We start from the raw sequence: 18,945 nt of genomic DNA on the forward strand, positions 1-18,945 counted from the left end.
AAGCACATTATTCATTTGTTTTCTAATTCACATATATAAATTAACCAATCTCAAAAAGCTCCTTGGTTCTGTGAATTATTGATGTTGTCACCTGCTACAGACTTAATTCCAAGAAAAATATACGAATCACTGCATCACAAGCACAAATCCTTTTGACACAAATTCAATTTCTGTGGCAACAATAATATATTGACTTTGCTTTATTTTTCTACTTTATGACACTTATTAATGGCAGAGTTAAAAGAAATCTATCATTTTTCTTTATTGTAAATGTAAATGATATCATGCCATCTTGAGAAAGTTAGGGTAAATACCACTTACTAGGTAATTCCTTAATGTAAATAAGGTCATGATGCCAAAATATAAGAAATAAAAGATAAAGATTTTAAGCAAGACCTAGTCTCATAATTCTAATTTTTTCTACTACACAATTAGGCCAACAACATGTGTGAGACACAACATTAAATATGAAGACCCAGTCTCTCCCCTTACAAGCTTGCAACCAAAAGAACAAGATAAACCAATAACCAAAATGCTTCATAATAAGGTATTCAATGGTGATTGGAAGAAAAGGCGGAGTCTCCACCTGCTAATCATATATGCTTAAATGCATGCTAATTAACAGGCAAGCACTATAGCAATGATCTAAGACTAAAGGCAAATAAAATTTTAGCCATGATTCAGGTAAAACTTGAAATGTAGAATTTGTTCTTCTAACAGAATGAAAGATTCCTAAAACATTCATTCATGCAACAACTGTTAATTAAATATTGCTATATTCTTGACAAGGGAGAGATCAATAAATAAAACAAAGATTTTTGCCCTAAAAGAACTTATCTTTATTGGGGAAACAGACAATAAGCACAATAATTACTTATTTAAGATGTTAGAAGGTGATGAATGCTCTGATAAAAAATAAAAAGTAGCGTAAGCCAAGAGGGTTTGCAGGCTGCAATTTTAAACATGGGGAATTGAGGTAGGCATAGGCCTCCTTGACAAAGTGGTGTTTGAGCAGAGTTGCCAGTGGGCTAAGGTGTCATCTATGTGGATGGGCAGGGGAGTGTTTGAGATAGAAAGAACAGCCATAACAAGGCTGTCAGGAGGAGTATGCCTGATGTTCAAGAAACAAGGGAGCTTGTTGGCTCCAATAGGACAAAATGAAGTCAGTGAGAGGGAAGGAGGAGGCAGATCAGTCCCAGACCATTTCAAAGACATGGGCTTTTACTTTTCTAACTGAATAGTCACAAATATTTTGTAAGTAAACAAATATAAATAACCAACTTACACAGTAAAAAATAATCAGATCAGCATATTCAGCATATTATACAAATTACTGAAGGTAGGGAGGAAGGTCTGTACTCAAATAATCATTATTTACTTGAGGGCCCTTTAAGTGGCTTAGTTATGCTTCCAGGAGTCATTTACCAGAAGGTATTAGAAATACTCTCAAAACACTGTAAAGCCAATAAAGGCAATTTTTGGAAAAACTCAGTTAATTCTATCAACTATTTTTTTAATATGGAATTAGTCTAGGGGGTAGAGGGACCAGTTTAGCATGTCTAGAGAAAAGAGGGTAAGAAAAACAGTATTTACAACCATTTAAACATAACTCTGAGGACCCCTCGGAAGTTTGAGCGCAAACCCTAAGGAGTCCCCCCAAGAGGTCTACATGCAGATGGTAATGTGCTCCACACGTGTGCGAGTCCCAGCAACAGGGACCCTTGTAGACAGCCCAGCACCGGTCATGGTTGCCCCTCCTCCAGCTCCTACAATCAGAGACTCTTTTCCTTCCTACAGTTAATAATCTCTGATTTACCTCAGCATCTCCAATATGCCCTTTTCCTTTATTTTTTATTTTTTTTTAGAGACAAGGTCTTGCTGTGTCGCCCAAGCTGGAATGCAATGGAGTGATCATAGCTCACTGCAGTCTCGAACTACTGAGCTCAAGCGATCAGCTTCCCAAGTAGCTGAGATTACAAGAACACACCACCATGCCCCACATTTTTTTTTTTTTTTTTTTTTCCAGACAGCAGTCCCACTATGTTGCCCAGACTGGTCTTAAACTCCTAGCCTCAAGTGATCCTTCTGCCTCAGCCTTCCAAAATGCTGGGATTACCGTAAGGTGTGAGCCCACCTCATCTGGCCAGCCTTTCTCTTTTAATACTTTCCTAAATAATCCCCACCTTAAACCAACCTACCTTGGTTTCTGTTTATTTCTGGGCCTTGACCAAGACACTACCACAGTCCTCTCCCTCTCAATACCTGGCTCACCTTTCAAATGCCGCCTGATTCAGGAAGGTTCTGTAAGCTTGCCCACATCAAGCGTGCCTCTCCTGAGACTTTTACATCGTGCCTTGTGCTGTGGCACAATACAGCAGTACTGGGCCTTTATCTGAGACAGCCTGGGCTCTGGGATAAGACTCACCTGGATTAGAATCCAGCTCTGATACCAATCACCTGTGTGATCTTGCGCACTTAAACTCTCTGAGCCTGAATTTCTTAACTGTACCATGAGGCAAACAAGCATCTTCCCCATAGGCTTGGTAGGAGACTTATAGAAAAGGCCATAGTACATAAAATACTACACCTGAGGTTCAGAAACTTTGACCAATGTTATTCTGCTTCCTTCACAGTAAGATCCATATAGGCATCACCTGGGTTCAGCTCACTCGTTCTCCTCAAGGATACTCCCAACAGTCTTCTCCTCCTCTAGGGCCCCGTAACCAGTCTGTAATCCATCTAAATCCATTCTAAATGTGTACTGCCTCTCCTGTGGGCTTGATTTTTGTCATGGTCACTTTACCAGCAGCTCTGTTTTGCTGGGTGTCAGTTATGTTGGGCTGCCCTCTGGGGCCTTTCACATGCTGTCATATTTCTTTGGGGCTCAAATATGGGGGTTGAGAAATCTACGCAGTGGCAGTTTCCTAATGCCATCCCCAGAGCCAGCATGTTGCCAGGGCCTCAGGAGACTCACAGTCAGATGGATGAGTGAGATGTGAGGTAAACAGATTGAGTAAGTACTGCAGATAAAAATTTAGAGTAAGGGTGGATCAACCTTCATTATTATGGAGAAATGATCTCATTTCCTTCTTCCCACAGCCCTTTTGTTTACAATTCCCTTGGGTCACCGATCATGGTTTGTCTTGCAGTTTGTGTTTATACCTTCTCCTCTGTTTGTATGTCGCACGTACTATGTTCCCCTCAACTTTGAATCCCCCGCCCTACCATGGTGCAGGGAACATTTTAGGGAGTAGTTATCAACCTGACTACATATGAGAATCACCTGAAAGCTTGCTTTCTTTTCCCAATACAGATACCTATGTAATATCCCAGCCCAAATGAATCAATACCCAAAGATGGAGCCTGCCATGGATAATTTTAAAGGTCCCCAGGTAACTCTAATGTGCAAACAGGAAACAAACTACTAAAACTAGGCAAACTATTTTAGACTCAGTCTTTCAGTACCAAGACTGTCATCAAGGAATCTCCAAAGATCCCCACATGTAAACAAGGTAGACACCTGTGGGTGTATCTGCCTCCTGCACACCATCTCTTCTCTGAGAATGCCTATGCCATAGAGGTAGGCCCACCAGTCTTCACTGTTCCTTGTAAGCCAGCCCTAGCCGCAGCTAAACACAAGGCAGAATATAAACCCAAGGAGAACCAATCAAATCTCCATTTTCCCAGAATTCTAGAATTAGAATTCAGAGACGAAAATCAGGCTCTACTCTTGCGTGGACCAAGGACATGTATGTCTATCTGGAATTAGGAGGTTCTAGGCTTGGCTGTGTGAAGATCAAAGCAGAGGAAGCCACACAATGCAGAGAACCAACAATGGAGCTATGCCTAGTGAGATGCAAAGAGACACTGGATGGCCTGAGAGGGAGAGAGACTGAGAAAAGCTGTCAGCTTTTAGTTCCTGGTTCCAGTCCTTCGTGACGGCCAGTTTGATTAGAGGTGCTACTCTTGTGTATCTTTACAATTCCTCCTTTCAGGATTACCGTAGATATTGTATAGGGATCTGTTCCTTTAGACCAAATGGGCCTTTAACTGAGACAAAACCCAAGATTGCTAAATGGGTCCCTAGGTACCCATATGATACAGCCCACCTTATCACTACTACTACACCTTACTGGGCACTTTGCGATTACTAGTATACCCAGCAACCCTAAAAACTCGCTATTATCCCCATCTTAGAGAATAAGAAATTGAACAGCACAGAAGCGACTTATAAGGGTTGGTGAGTACCTAGGCTGGGAATGAGTCAAAAATCCAGCCTCATTCTCCTTCCTTTCCCTCAGTCCCCAGAACTATGATGGGACAGCCAGCTGCTGAAGCAGTTTCTGAATTATTTATGGAGCAAAGAATTCAAAAATGAAATCTTAACAAGAAAGATGAGCGTTAATTCCAATTGGATGATTACTAAATGATAACAACAACACTGACTACAAAACCATACCTTAAAACCAGGCATGGTGGCTCACGCCTGTAATCCCAGCACTTTGGGAGGCCGAGGTGGGTGGATCACAAGGTCAGGTGATCGAGACCATCCTGGCTAACACGGTGAAACCCCATCTTTACTAAAAAAAAATACAAAAAATTAGCCAGGCGTGGTGGTGGGCACCTGTAGTCCCAGCTACTTGGGAGGCTGATGCAGGAGAATGGCATGAACTCAGGAGGTGGAGCTTGCAGTGAGCTGAGATTGTGCCTCTGCACTCCAGCCTGGGCAACAGAGCGAGAGTCCGTCTCAAAAAAAAAAAAAAAAAAAAAAAACCTCAGAGATAAATGGGCATGGAGGGGGGTTGCAATTTCTGTCAATTGACCAACACTAATAAGAATACATGGTTTGCTAGGGTGTTTCCTCCTTTTTTTTTTTAAGTTGCTCTCAAATATATAATAGAAATGAAAAGCTTTTTTATTTCTCATTTATAGATTTTTAAAGCTGTGGTATATACCACAAACCTTATAAACCATATACTCCCAATTCAGACTGAAACATAAGCCAAAATTATCCACATTCCAACATGTCACTAAGAAATGCTTGTCAGGAATTATAATACAACAGCTAAAGAAAATTTAATTTCTTAAATTATTGATAAAGTTTAAACTTTTTCTAAATAACTGAATTACCATTAAGTTTTCTTGTATAATTTAATACTACTTTTTATTATACCCTCTAAATTGTTTTATCTCTTAAAAGGAATCAAAAAGATGATTACATATTTATAAAATTAGCATCTGAAAAATGAAGAGCACAATTCCAGTTTTTACATGCAGTTCCAGTACTATGCATAGGATGTAGGTTACATTTTACATTTCTTTCAGAAATATTAACCAAACAGGATATAGTTACTGCACATCTAAGTTACCGGGCCACCAGGTGAGGGCTGGGTCATAAAGACCTATAAAATATGGTACCTGCCCTGAAGAAGTTTACAATGCAATAAGTTCTAGAGGAAAAAGAAATAAGCTGGGTCACTTATTTTCCCTTTTTGGTGATTCAAAAAAATAATATAACATTAATAACTGCCTGCCAGAGCTAAACATACTGAAAAACACAGATTCATCTCCTTAATGCTTTCCTTTGCACTTGTCATCCAAAGCAATGTGGGAAATTTGGAGAGATAAATTCTAGAATGGGATTTGATACAGAGTGGCCCAATACTGTACCTAATTTGCACTGTGCCATATGCAATACAGTGAAATCCTAACACATTACATTCTATATTGCAGTCTGGTTATGAACACACCAATTTCTGTAGTCCAGCCACAAGCTCAAGCAACTGCAGCCTAACTGTCCTTGGAAATCCTCCAACAATGCCAAAGGAGACTTCAGCAATGATTTAAGCATATTTGTATAGGACTTTTTAAAAGTACAATAGTTTTAGGTTGATTATCACACCATTCAAACACACTAATAAAAAAAGGCAACAAGGACTGCAGGAAGTCAGCAGCTGACAGCCACAGGTAAGGGAAGGCACCCAATGATCCTAATAATCTAGTGAAAATTACTAAGGACTGCAGATCTCACAAGGATGTGAAGATAATTCTCACATGCCTGTTTCTGTCATCACTGATGTTGTTTCACTTGTAAACTTATTGAGGGTAGCTCCATAGGCTATAAAGCTGCATCATCTTTGCCAGAATAAAATGTTCTTGTTATCTATAAGAGCTAAATCACATTACTGGAAGGTAGTCTATAAGAAACACCTGACTCACAGGTGAAGCCTCCAAGGGCCATAGGTAGTCCCTCTAAACTTGAACGCAGGCCAATGTCTGTCAGCTGAAGGAGAACTAGAAAAAAAAAATGCTGCCAAGAATACCATAGGAAAATGCTCAGCATGTGTCTTCAACTTGTGCAAATTTCCATTTACAGAGAAAAGATCATTTGGAAAATATAGCCATTTTTGGAAGACTGAGCAGCCAAGGTTCTTAAGTATAGGAGACTGGGACAAAAAAAAAAGGTAAATTTGTTCACCAGTCTACTTGGTACATGTTTGGAACTAGAGATCTCAAATAGGAAAAATTTCCTCTTAGGCCTCCCCTTCCCCTCTCCAACACATCTATCAGATAAGTAAGGCTAACAGAAACTTCAGTGTGTAAGGTACAGTACAGTGAGATTAGTGCTATAACTGATACTGATCTAAGCATTCCAGAAGAGCTGCTTACAGATACCAGGGAACACCTCAGGGTCCAGATTTGCTTCAAGCATGCACAGAGGACACTGGAATGGACCAAACCAGCACAGAGCAAAAGCTTTCCAGACAGGAGGTCTAGCTTGTAAAACTACATTGCAATCATGCAGGGACCTACAAGTAAATTGTGTGGATGAGGAACTGGAATTTCAGGTGGAAATTGAGGGATCCAATCTAGAAATGTGGGCAACGACGAAATCATTAAAGGACAAGATCATGCTACTTGGCCTTTAAGTTGTGGATGATGCAGGAGAGAAACTGAAGGGTTTTAAGCAGGTTCCATAATCACACTTCGGTTCCAAAGAAAACTACTGTAGCAGCAACATGGTGGATAAAACAGAGTAGACCCAAGAACCAGAGCCAAGGAAATCAGTTAGGAAGCTATTGCAATAACCCAGCAGAGAGATGGAAGGTAAGATAAATGAGGTCAGGGACAGTAGGAGAAGAGAAGAGGCAAGTGCTATAAGTACCCAGGAAGCATATTCAAGGTTACTGGATAACCAATGCATATGGAAGTTAAAGATCAAGAAGTTGAAAATAAATCCAAGGATAAAATGTTGACACTGACTAAGAGAATACAAAAGAAAGAAGTTTATGAGAAAGCAGATAAATTCGAGTTGAGATACAGTGAGTTTGAGGTACCTCTAAGCCATCCATGCAAAATAAGGTTGAATATTTTGGACAAAAGCTCAAAAGACCATCCTAAAATAAAGATGAAGTTTAAGAAGTCATTAGCTTCTAAATCTGAGCTGTCCAATATGCTAGCCATTAGCTACATATGGCTATTTAAACACAACTTAATTCAAATTACACAAATTAAAAATTCAGCTCTTTGGTAGCAGTAGCCACATTCAAGTGCTCAAAAGCCACATATAGCTAGTGACTATCAAATTGGACATGGCAGGACACAATATTTCCATCGTCTCAGAAAGCACTAATCTAAGTGGTAGTAAAAGCTAAAGAAATGGATAGGTTCACACTAGAAGCACGTATAAAGTAAAAAGAGAAAATCAAAGACATTACTTAGAAACACTCATTATAAAGGGTAGGGAAAGGAATAACCAAAGATCAGAAGAGAAGAACATGTTAGACCATGGTTTCAAGGGGGGCGAGGTTAGTACAAATACAATGAAGAAGTCATATAGGGTGAGGCTTAAAACAAACATCAGCACTGGGTTTGCCAGTTGACCTGCCTGGGCAACAGAGCAAGACCCAAAAAAGCCCAACTTATCTCCACAGCCTGAGTTCTTAAAGATTATGCTACATGAACTCCCCAGTAACACTGTAGTATATGTCTTGATTCACACCTCTCTTTCCCCATACCAGACTGAATATAAACTTCTTGAAATCAAGGACCAAATTGCATCTACCCGTGTGCTATGCTCAGTATAACTGGCATTCAAAAATTTACCGAATAAATGAAAACAAGTAATTCACAGAAAGTGGCTAAAAAGGAAAGAAGCAGAGCATGGTATTCAGAGAGACAAAGGGTCAAGGGAAAGTTGAGGAAAGGGGTTGTTTGGTTTTCCTTCTGCTTTTTCTTTCACAATGGTAAACATTTCAGCATCGTTACAGGATGGAGCGTGTAAAGAGCAAAACCTTCCTGACAGAATGTGGATGGGCCAAAAACAGCAGTAAAGAGATTAACCTCAAATAGGAAAATATATTCCTTGGGTGGATATTGGAGGAGAAACAATGAAGAATGTTTGCAGATATAGACAATTACAGCAAGCTCTAGGAACACTTTCTCTGAAAAAGGTATCAAGGGGCATGCTAAGAGTCAGGAGTAATCATTTCTAAGATCTTAAGTGAATGCTGTGGTATGTTCCCATATGGGAAAAAAGTGAGTGCTTGACACATACACAGAATATCATTGGAAGGATACAAAAGAGCCAGGTGCAGTGGCTCACATCTACAATTCCAGCACTTTGAGAGGTTAAGGTAGAAGAACTACTTTAGCCCAAGAGTTCAAGACAAGCCAGGGCAACACGATGAGACCCTGTCTCTATAAAATACAAATAAATAAATTAGCCAAGCGGTGCAGCGTGCCTGTAGTCCCAGCTACTCCAGAAGCTGAGGTGGGAAGATCGCATGAGCCCAAGAGGTGGAGGCTGCAGTGAGCCATGATTGTACCACTGCACGCCAGCCTGGGTGACAGAGTGAGACACTGTCTCAAAAAAAAAAAAGATAGAAAATAATAAGCTAACCAGCAGCCCTTGGGGCTGCTCTGCCTATGGAGTAGCCATCTTTTGTTTCTTTACTTGTCTAATACTTTCTTTCATGTTAAAAAAGAAAAAATAATAAATGTCATCATGGCAGGTGGCGGGGGGACCTTAATTGGTGGTCTAGGATGGAAGGGAGGCTTAGGAAATTTCCCTTTGTACTCCTACATGGTTGGACTTTTTAAGAAGTACAGATGTTGTTTTTCAGTTTATTTTTTGAGACAGGATCCCACTCTGTTTCCCAGACTGCAGTGCAGTGACAATCATGGCTCACTGCAACCACAGCTTTCCAGGTTCAAGCAATCCTCCCACCTCAGCCTTCCAAGCAGCTGGGACTTCAGAAATGCACCACCACGCCAGGCTAATGTTTCTGTATTTTTTCGTACAGACGGGGTTTCACCATGTTGCCCAGGCTGGTCTTGAACTCCTGGACTCAAGCAATCCACCCGCTTCGGCCTCACAAAGTGCTGGGATTATAGACATGAGCCACCGGGCCTGGCCGCTTTTTCAATTGAAAAAACTATTTGGGACAAAAAAGAATCAGGCCCATAGATGAGGTAAAGAAGTGATAAAGGTTTAGCATAAATGCTCTGAGAAATGGAAAAGGAGATGACCAAAGAGCTAGTTAAAAGCCAGGCCCCATCATGCCCTATTCCCAGTTAATCTCTCTGTGTCTCAACCCCATCATGTACAAAATAACAGTAGGGAGAGTGCCCATTTCAAAGTAGTGTGAGGGATAAGTGATTAAAACAGTGCCCAGCCCATTGTATGAGCTGAACAAATGCAGTTATTGGGATGATGATTGTTATCTAGCAGCACTGAGGACACACAGATACCCAATGTCTAAGGGCATCAGTTCACAAAGCTGGGAGTGGTTTCCACCAGGATGCAGGAACCCAGTTCAGCCACAGAAGCCTGCCAGGTTACTCCAGGCTTGGAGATCTGAGGCAATTGAACAAGGAGGCCAAAGGTGCTATTATTTATTGATATTCTACCTTATGTGAGGTGTGAGGAAGTGAGGAGTTTGAAGGCATCCCAGTTCAAAGGGAGCTCCATGGTTACTTTTGTGGAGTGTGGGTTTAGTGTGGAGCAAATGTTGACAGCAGGAGGCAGACAGAGAAAGAGAGGCAATGTAAAGAGGCTGTAGTAGGTCTGCATGAAACAGAAAGGAAGGGAATATATCCAGGCACCAAACAAACCTCTGGTGTGTGTCCCACTGCAATGAATGGCTGAGTCCCTGGACACAATGCCAGTGTCCCCCAGGGGGAAAAAAAAAAAAAAGCTATGAGGAGAAAGGAAGTAGGAAGCAAGAAGAAGAGGTTAAAATGCTGTCACTAACTGAGAACTTCACACTATAGTGATGGGATCTCCCCATTAATAACAGCTGTCACATATTAATTGTGCGGTGCCTAAGCTATTGAAACGTGTTAACTCAACTAATCCTCACAACAATCTATAAGCATAGAGACTAATTACTTCCATTTTATAGAAGGGAAAACAGAGGCACAAAGGTTGATAATTTGCCCAAGGATATAGAGCCACGTTTGAGTCTCTCTCAAGTCTTTTTATCACAGTTTAAGGGTGGGACTTTAGAGCCACATTGCCAGGCCCAAGTTCTTCAATAACCCACATATGCTTCTGGTAGTCTTTATATACCCTTGCCCACCACCACTAGGATCTTTCATAAAAAGAAATGAATAATATTAATAACATTTAAACAAATTCATCATGAATGGGTTAATGAACCAGGCATTACAAAGTTACAAGAGTACTTTGTTTCGATTTTCAATTAGCCAAACATTCAGATTCCTACTATAAGCACAAGTCTATATATACCAGGCACCACACAGAAAGTGACTTCCAAAAGCTTACAAACACACGCATGAAGTAACTAAAAGCAGGTTCAATATAACATAACAATAAGAGCAAAATTATACCCTCAAAAGAGACTGAGTGGAGTTAGAACATGGTTTTAATTGGAGACCGTCACCTTGTATAAAGAAGTGAAATAGTCATACTGAATTTCTCAAAGCAGATTATACACACTCCATTTTTCATGTTCATTTCCCAGGCTGTCAATTTTTTCTTTAAAAAAGAATTGTAATTGTCATTATGCAAGGAATTCAATCAAAGTTTTTAATAAACAAAAACAGTTTAATTCTATAGTAAATTCCATAATTAATGTCACCAATTTGCAAATCTTTTATTTAAAAACTGAATGTTACAAAGTTTCATTTTACGACACCCAAATAAACAGCCAACCTCGGAAAAAATGCAGCAATTACGGGATAAACTCTCTGTATCTTGGGAAGATACTTCATAATAAAATTAACCAAATAAATGCAGCATTATGGATCTCACAATTAATCCACTAAGGGCTTTTACTAAGGGCTTCAAGAAATTCTACACCATAACTCCTTTGACAGAACTATGACTGAACAGGTATTCAGTCATCTTTAACTCAAGAGGGTGTGTACTTAGACCACAGCTACTTGGGTATATCCCACATCCCTCAGCACACAAAATGACCTCACATTTGATATATTAAATCATAGTCTCCCCCTTCCTTTCCAGTATTTAATATCTGCCATGATCCTCAAAGATGGAGAGATCAGAAAGCTACTGAGTATTAATTCCATTCACAGATTTACTTTTAGGGAAAGATATATATATATATATAAATTGGAACCCTAAAAAAATCAAAATTGAATTAAAAAAATCAAAATTGAATTAAAAAAAAAAAGCCCTGTAAACCCAGGAAATGAAGAGTAAAGATTAAAAGGAGATAAAGATAAGAAGGGAGAAAATGAGCATTTCAATGGAATTATGATATTTAATGTTTTAAGCTTATTAGTGAGTATACAGTGTTTTACACCTCTTTTGTATGATACATATATGATAAAATATATTTTTTTAAAGATTGCAAGTTCCTTATTTACCCAAAAAAATTATTAGAAGCAAACTGTTTTGAAACACATTGTATACATCCTTCACTACTGATACTAATCACTTTTATCTCATCACTAAACAAAGGACTAAGGTGAAAAAAATTTGCCCGGTTCAGGTACACATCTAATTTCTTTTTTTTCTTTTTTTTTTTTTATTATTATACTTTAGGTTTTAGGGTACATGTGCACAATGTGCAGGTTTGTTACATATGTATCCATGTGCCATGTTGTTTTGCTGCACCCATTAACTCATTTAGCATTAAGTATATCTCCTAATGCTGTCCCTCCCCACTCCCCCCACCCCACAACAGTCCCCGGAGTGTGATGTTCCCCTTCCTGTGTCCATGAGTTCTCATTGTTCAGTTCCCACCTATGAGTGAGAACATGCGGTGTTTGGTTTTTTGTCCTTGCGATAGTTTACTGAGAATGATGATTTCCAGTTTCATCACTCAAGTCATCTCTGGGTACCCCAAACTGTGGTCTACAGAGGCCTTCCACAAATTCTACTTAAGTCTTACGTTTTTTCAAGATTATCTTAAACATTAGAACTAAAGTAAGCATATTCTGGACATTGTGAATGACCCACTCTATAACCATGTTCTGTCACGAACTTTTGGTTTTACTTTTGTAAATACTTTTGTATTTACTACCAATATGGTACTCAATGAGGGCCAAGCAACATCATGACACAATAGATTTTCACAAGCTCTTCCACTTAGGAAGAATTCAGTTCCAAATGGCTATTTATAATTCCAAAATCACACTATTCTGGGAACTATGCACCCATAGGTATGGAAAATTAGATTTCAAGAGAAAAATGAATACAGAAGCTGGAAGTATAAGAGTTTTTATTTTTTCTGCTGCTTCAACATTTTCATAACATTTACTAAAAAATGTTTATATATGGCTATTTTCTTTTTAAAAACAGGTTTATAACAGTTCACCACTTCATCTACATCCTCAAGCCAACACCTATGAGAAAGATAATGGTGTCCGATGACAGGCCTCTGCTAACAGTGTCAGGCTATCTGTGAACTCCTCAGTCTACACATATCTTCCTCAGCCTCTGGGATTCCATTTCCACCCAAGAATCAAATTGATAGAAAGAAAAACAGCAAAATATACACATATTTTTCCACTATTAAATCCAATAAGGATGACTTAATTTCAGCAAAACATCATCGATCGCATTAAATTAATGTTGCTGTTAATTTGAACTTTATGGGTTTTATAGTTTTGTTTTGGATTGTAGATGTAAATCTGTTTTAGTTTTATAGGTGTAAAAAGTGATAAGCATAAAGAGTTACACTTAGTTTTATATCTGTACATATATTAGTAACATTATTTTTATTATCATTCAAGTCCATATTGGAGTATCACAAGAATTTTTTTTCCTAAGTTTGAAGTTGTTTCCTTTATACGTTTTTTGTAAGTTACATTTGTACCCCAAGTTTCATCATCCTATTACCCCCACTTTAGAAATAAAGAACAGGCCCCTAAGAAAGCTTCAGAAACTTGCTCTGACCACTCAGCCATCAGATCAGAACTCTGCATCAATCCAAATGTCACCTGGTATGCCAGGATAAGAACTAAGAACAGAATGGCTCTGCCTCCAGCACACCAAGAGCAAAAAGCCTGGTTCAATTAAGTTTTCCAAGATTAGAAAGTTATTCAAATATCCAATGTATTCCTAATGCCCTAAGGTATAGGCAAAAATTGTACTATTATTACCGTTACTACTAATGAAAACAAAAACAACAATCCTATAAATGGCAAATATTTCAATAGAGGTTACAATGAGCCAGGTATTCTAGGCCCTAAACATAACCTTTAATCTTCATGACAACCCCATGTTACACATGAGAAAGAGGAGGCACAGCGAAAGGTTAAGTAATTGCTCAGTTCACACAGCTAATAAGTGATATTGCTGGGATTCAACCCCTGAGAGTGGTTCAAGTCACTGCTCGTAAATGTTACTCATAATGCTTCTTCTACAAAAAACTGTAAGAAAAGATAGCAGTGGGTCTTTTGAAGAATAAAATCTATGGCCAGCATTTCCAAATAGATTTCACTAAGTAACTAGTAACATGAATGTTTCAGGACCAAAGCCTATTTAAACTCTTAAATTCTCCCCTAAGTTAATAAAGACTATTCAATTTGCTATTTGAGAAAAATTACTCCCCATGGCAAGGTACTTCAATGCCATCCTGCTGCTACTGAGAGAAAAGTTACCTTTGTAGATCCTGTTCAAAGAAAGCCCATGCTTTGATCCTTAATATCCCACGAAGTAAAAGGTTATGCTTAATCTATATTTTATAGATCTAAAAATCAAATTAGTTTCTGAGATAAACAAGCAAGAGTGTAAGGATAAGCATATTCTTTAGCATTCATTTCATTCCTAGTTTAGAGGATACTATGTGCTGAGTTAAAGACAATTACATTAGTGTAATACGTAGCAGTTTTTTCCTGTATTATTCTGCAAGCATAAACAAGTCATACACATGTTAATTTACATTCCATATAAAAAGCCAATTTTAAAATCCAATTTATAAGACAATAAATATATAAAGATTCTAGGACACACCAATAAAGTTACGCCATAAAGTAGAGTTAATTCAAGACAACAATAATAAAAGCATGACAAATTTTAGCATTCCACCAACTGCACAAAGGTGTTTCAGGTAACATCTGTTCAGAAGCAATAGCTACAAGATAGACTAGATGAGATGCAAGGTTTCACCATGTAATAAATGTATGTCAGTTTGCTTGCTTCATAATTAAAGACATGAGTCTTTGAAAAAAGCAATTAAGCCCTGCTCTAAATCTGAGACAATCATCCCTATCCCTACCCCCACCCCTTTTTACCCTCAAAGAAAAGACCCAGAGTGGTCCAGGAGTATTAAATACCATATGTTATCTACTTTCAGCAACTAAATGTATCCCCCAAAAAGCCACTTAACATATATTGTTTCTTTTGATAAATCATTTATTTAAAAAAAAATTCTGGGTTTTTCTGTTTTATTAAGGATAGAAAGGAAAGAAAGGCTGGGAAAATTCAGAGCAATTTCTTAAAACAGCAGCCTGAATAAAATGATTTTACCTCCTTCTAAAGGTTACAATGTCTGGTGTGCGTTAGGTAGAATTCTGACATGAATAAAATTTAGGTGCCTAAAGCTTTCAACTAAAAACAGTATCTCAATTCTTGACAGTTTAAACCTAGGACAACTGAGAGCATCACTTAAGCTGAGAACTCAATGAAGGAACAAGTTCAAAAAACCAAAAAGAGCATTCAGAAATCACCTCCATCTTTTCCCAGCTTTCTAGAAACTATAGAGTAGACAAAACATGAATGGAGGTTTTGGTTGTTATTCCAGTTGTGGTTTATTTTTCTATTGTAATTTGGTTATCTTCTGTCCTCCCAAATTACAAACAAACCCTCTGAAATAAAGAGAAGGGAGAGATTTAAATGAATCTGACGGTCCTCCTTGTAACTATACCTAGGTTCATTTCCTATGGCAGGTGTAACACATTACCACAAACTGGCGGCTTAAAACAACAGAAATTCATTCTCTCAGTTTTGGAGGCCTGAAGTCCCAAATCAGTTTCACTGTGCCAAAATGAAGGTGGGCTGCTCTCCTTCTAGAAGCTCTAGGGGAGTAGCCTTCCTTGATTCTTCCAGCTTCAGATGGCTGCATTATCAATCTCTGCCTCTGCAGTCACAAAACTCTCTCCTCTTCTGTGGTCAAATAACAATACATATGTTTGCATTTAGGGGCCACTGTGATCATCCAGAATAATCTCATTTTAAAATCCTTAATCATCTGCGTAAAGTCCTTTAAAAAAGAAAACAGGAGAAAAGGCATACAAAGGTATTATGTGCAAGTGTGGCAAGTATGGAGTCATACAAAGTATGAAACTCAAAGAAGGGCCAGACGGCTAAATCTTAAATACCCTCTTCATAGGGAAGAGGGAAGTGGGGGATGTAAGGCAATTTACAGGATGAGTAAATAATCTTTAGGGGGGATGAATGGGCCCAAAGAAGAGACAAAAGTCTGAGACAAAGTTTGTCTGGGCTCGGTGTGGTGTCAACTCCAGTCTTCCTTCCTTCAGTATGCATCTATTTGAGTTGAGATGTCTGGGAAAGAGATTCACAACAGTTGAATATCTTCTGGAGGACACAATCTTTAGGTAGAGAGGTGAACTTCAGAGAAGACCCTTTCTTGCATTTCCGGCTCCCCAGGTTCTCTCGATTTGAAATCCAAAGTGGCATATTTGGGGGTATAATTTTCTGAGCCCTAACAATGCTTTCTTTCTCATATTAGTATCATAAGCTCCAAACAGAAGTTGCTTAAATAAGTGCATTTTATTTTTCTCCCAGTACAAGATGTGTGGTGGCAGGTAAGTTCCTAGGTTAACCTAACCTATAGTGGCCCAGAGACCCAGATCCTTCATATATATATGCATATATATATATATATATATTTATGTATGTGTATATATATATATATATTTTTTTTTTTTTGAGACAGAGGAGTCTCACTCTGTCACCCAGCCTGGAGTGCAGTGGCACAATCTCATCTCACTGCAAACTTTGCCTCCCAGATTCAAGCGATTTTCCTGACTCAGCCTCCTGAGTAGGTGGGATTACAGGTGCCCATCTTGGTATTTTTAGTAGAGATGGGGTTTCACCATGTTGGCCAGGCTGGTATCGAACTCCTGGCCTCAACTGATCCACCTGCCTTGGTCTCCCAAAGTGCTGGGATTACAGACATGCGCCACCGTACCCAACCCCTTCCTATATTCTTGGTCTGCCATATGTAGCACAGTACATGGGCCTTGTCTTCAGGCTAGCTATCCTCATTACCAGAAGACTATGGCAAAATAAGCATCACATCCTGACTATGGCCAAAGGCAAAAAATGGGCTATTGCTTCTTGTTAGCCTTTTTCTTTCAGATGTTGTATTTTTCAATGCTAGAATTTCCACTGTGGTCTTTTTATAGTTTCTGTTTCTCTGCAGAGGTTTCCTATCATTTCATTCATTGTGAGCATATTTCATTTATATTCTTAAATATGGTTATACAACTGCTTTAAAATCCTTGTCTATTAATGCTTACAACTGAGTTATCTTGAGGTTGGTCTCCATTGATTCTTTTTCTTGTTTGTATGGGTCACATTTTCCTGTTTTTTCTTAATGTCAAATGCCTTTGCACTATATCCTGAACATTGTGAATGTATGGTGTAGGGACTCTGAATTCCTTCTATTCTTCTGAGAAGTATTGCTTTTTGTGTTTGTTTTAGCAGGCAGTTAACTTGGCTGAACTCTCAAACTGCACATACTGTCCCATCTGCTGGACGGGACCTGAAATCTTAGTTCAGATATGTTAGCCCTACCTGTGCTGCTTGGAGTCTGTCCCATACATGTAGGGTTCAGAAATTTGAGGACTCTACACACAGAATTTGGGGCTACCCATTTGTGGCTCCTTCTCCATTCCAAGATTTCCTCCTCATTTATCAGCTATATGGTCACCAGAACTCTGCCCTCTGGTTTTTTATGCCAGTACAACTGTAGGCTTACATTCTAGTTTTAACCACCCCACATGACCCTGAATAGGGGCTTCCCTTATGCAAAAAGCTACAAAAAATGACAAACTTATCCAGCACTAGTCCCTTCTTCCAAGTATTGTCTCCAATAGCCATGTCTTTTGATCACTCTCCAGTGTTTTAATAGTTGCTTTTTATAATTTTGTCATGTGAGGGGTCTGTGGTCCAATGAGAGCTCAGCCAATACTGGATGCAGTTTCCGTTAGTTCCTTTTTACAGAGCAAAGACATCTTTCTCAGAATTCCCCAGCAGATTTCTCCTTTAGCTTACTGGCTAGAATTGTTTTCATCTGCTCTTTGTTAATCCCCTTTGTTCCGGGGCCTGCATGCCTTGAAGGATTTGGCTGCCACGCACTGGCTGGTATACATTAATGAGTTGGGTTACAGCTTATTCATTAAGCTTGTGAGCTTAGTTAATGTGTATCCATCTCAGACATAGATTCAATCTCCATGTGCTGACCATATCACTGTCCAAGGCCCCAGATGTCCAGATGTGTGGAACTTTGGGGCTGCCTCCTGGTGGAGTTCAACAGGCCCAGACAGAAGTTGCTTGAACCACCTGTGGTTGCCCCAGCTAAAAGGGTAAAAGCAGCCACATTCCACAATCTGGACTGGCTGGGAAGCTGAGCAGGGAGTTCTAAAGAGTGGCAGCCCAAACTCAGGCAGGCAAACACTGAAGGATGGTTCCTCATCCTCCCAGCAGGAGGCTGGAGGCTATGAGATACCCTGTCTCTCAGGGGCTGGAAGAGCAAAGAGCAGTATCTCTTTCAGACATCCTGCTGTCAGAAGTTACACCATAGCACAGTCATACATTGGGTTTAATTGTTGCTCCTGCCTGGCCCCTCTTTAAAAAAAATAAAATAAAATAACCTGTAAAGTCATTTTTTGCCATATAAGGTAACATTCACAGGTTCCAGGGATTAAAGTATGTCTATCTTTTGGAAGATCATTGTTCAGCCTACTATACCTGCTTCCAAATAACTCAAAGTAATTGGCAAACATGCACTAATCTCATTAAGCTTACTGGGATTTCATCTCTACTCAAATTCCTACTACGTGTACAATCAAGAAAAATTCTCCAACCTTGTAAATCTTCTCACCTCGCAGCCTGCCTATAATCAGAAAATCAATTCTACATTCATATTATATATTAATTAAAGGCATCACTAATTATTGCTAATGTTCCTGGATGAGAAAAGAAAGAGTAAAGATTAAAGTTCCCAACAGCTATGGGAGAGAATTCAGGACAGTGATTAAGAATGTGTATCCTGGGCCAGGCACAATGGCTCACACCTGTAATCCCAGCACTTTGGGAGGCCGAAGCGAGTGGATCACTTGAGGTCAGGAGTTCAAGACCTGCCTGGCAGCCGGGCGCGGTGGCTCACGCTTGTAATCCCAGCACTTTGGGAGGCCGAGGCGGGCGGATCACGAGGTCAGGAGATCGAGACCACGGTGAAACCCCGTCTCTACTAACAATAC

General features: G+C 39.3%; 1 protein-coding gene and 1 long non-coding RNA gene across 5 annotated transcripts in view; one reads left to right on the forward strand and one right to left on the reverse strand.

The window, feature by feature from the left end:
* Positions 1-18,945, reverse strand: part of DIAPH3 (diaphanous related formin 3) — a 502,965-nt gene that overhangs the window by 479,354 nt on the left and 4,666 nt on the right. Inside the window, exon 1 of one of the 4 annotated variants that reach the window (XM_058437951.1) lies at positions 3,521-3,617. The exons of 2 other annotated variants lie outside the window; for them this stretch is intronic. In XM_058437951.1, the coding sequence (XP_058293934.1) occupies positions 3,521-3,550 (30 nt within the window). In that variant the 5' untranslated portion in view covers positions 3,551-3,617. Of the gene's footprint in view, positions 1-3,520; positions 3,618-18,945 lie in introns of those variants that run through there. One more of the 4 variants, XM_058437950.1, reaches the window with a different exon arrangement.
* On the forward strand, positions 3,742-8,385 carry LOC116467330 (uncharacterized). Its single transcript, XR_009213280.1, has 3 exons — positions 3,742-3,957; positions 6,377-6,464; positions 8,271-8,385. It is a non-coding gene; the product is annotated as an uncharacterized LOC116467330 (long non-coding RNA).

The sequence above is a fragment of the Hylobates moloch genome, unplaced genomic scaffold (assembly GCF_009828535.3).
Source record: "Hylobates moloch isolate HMO894 unplaced genomic scaffold, HMol_V3 SCAFFOLD_4, whole genome shotgun sequence".
NCBI classification, from domain to species: domain Eukaryota; kingdom Metazoa; phylum Chordata; class Mammalia; order Primates; family Hylobatidae; genus Hylobates; species Hylobates moloch.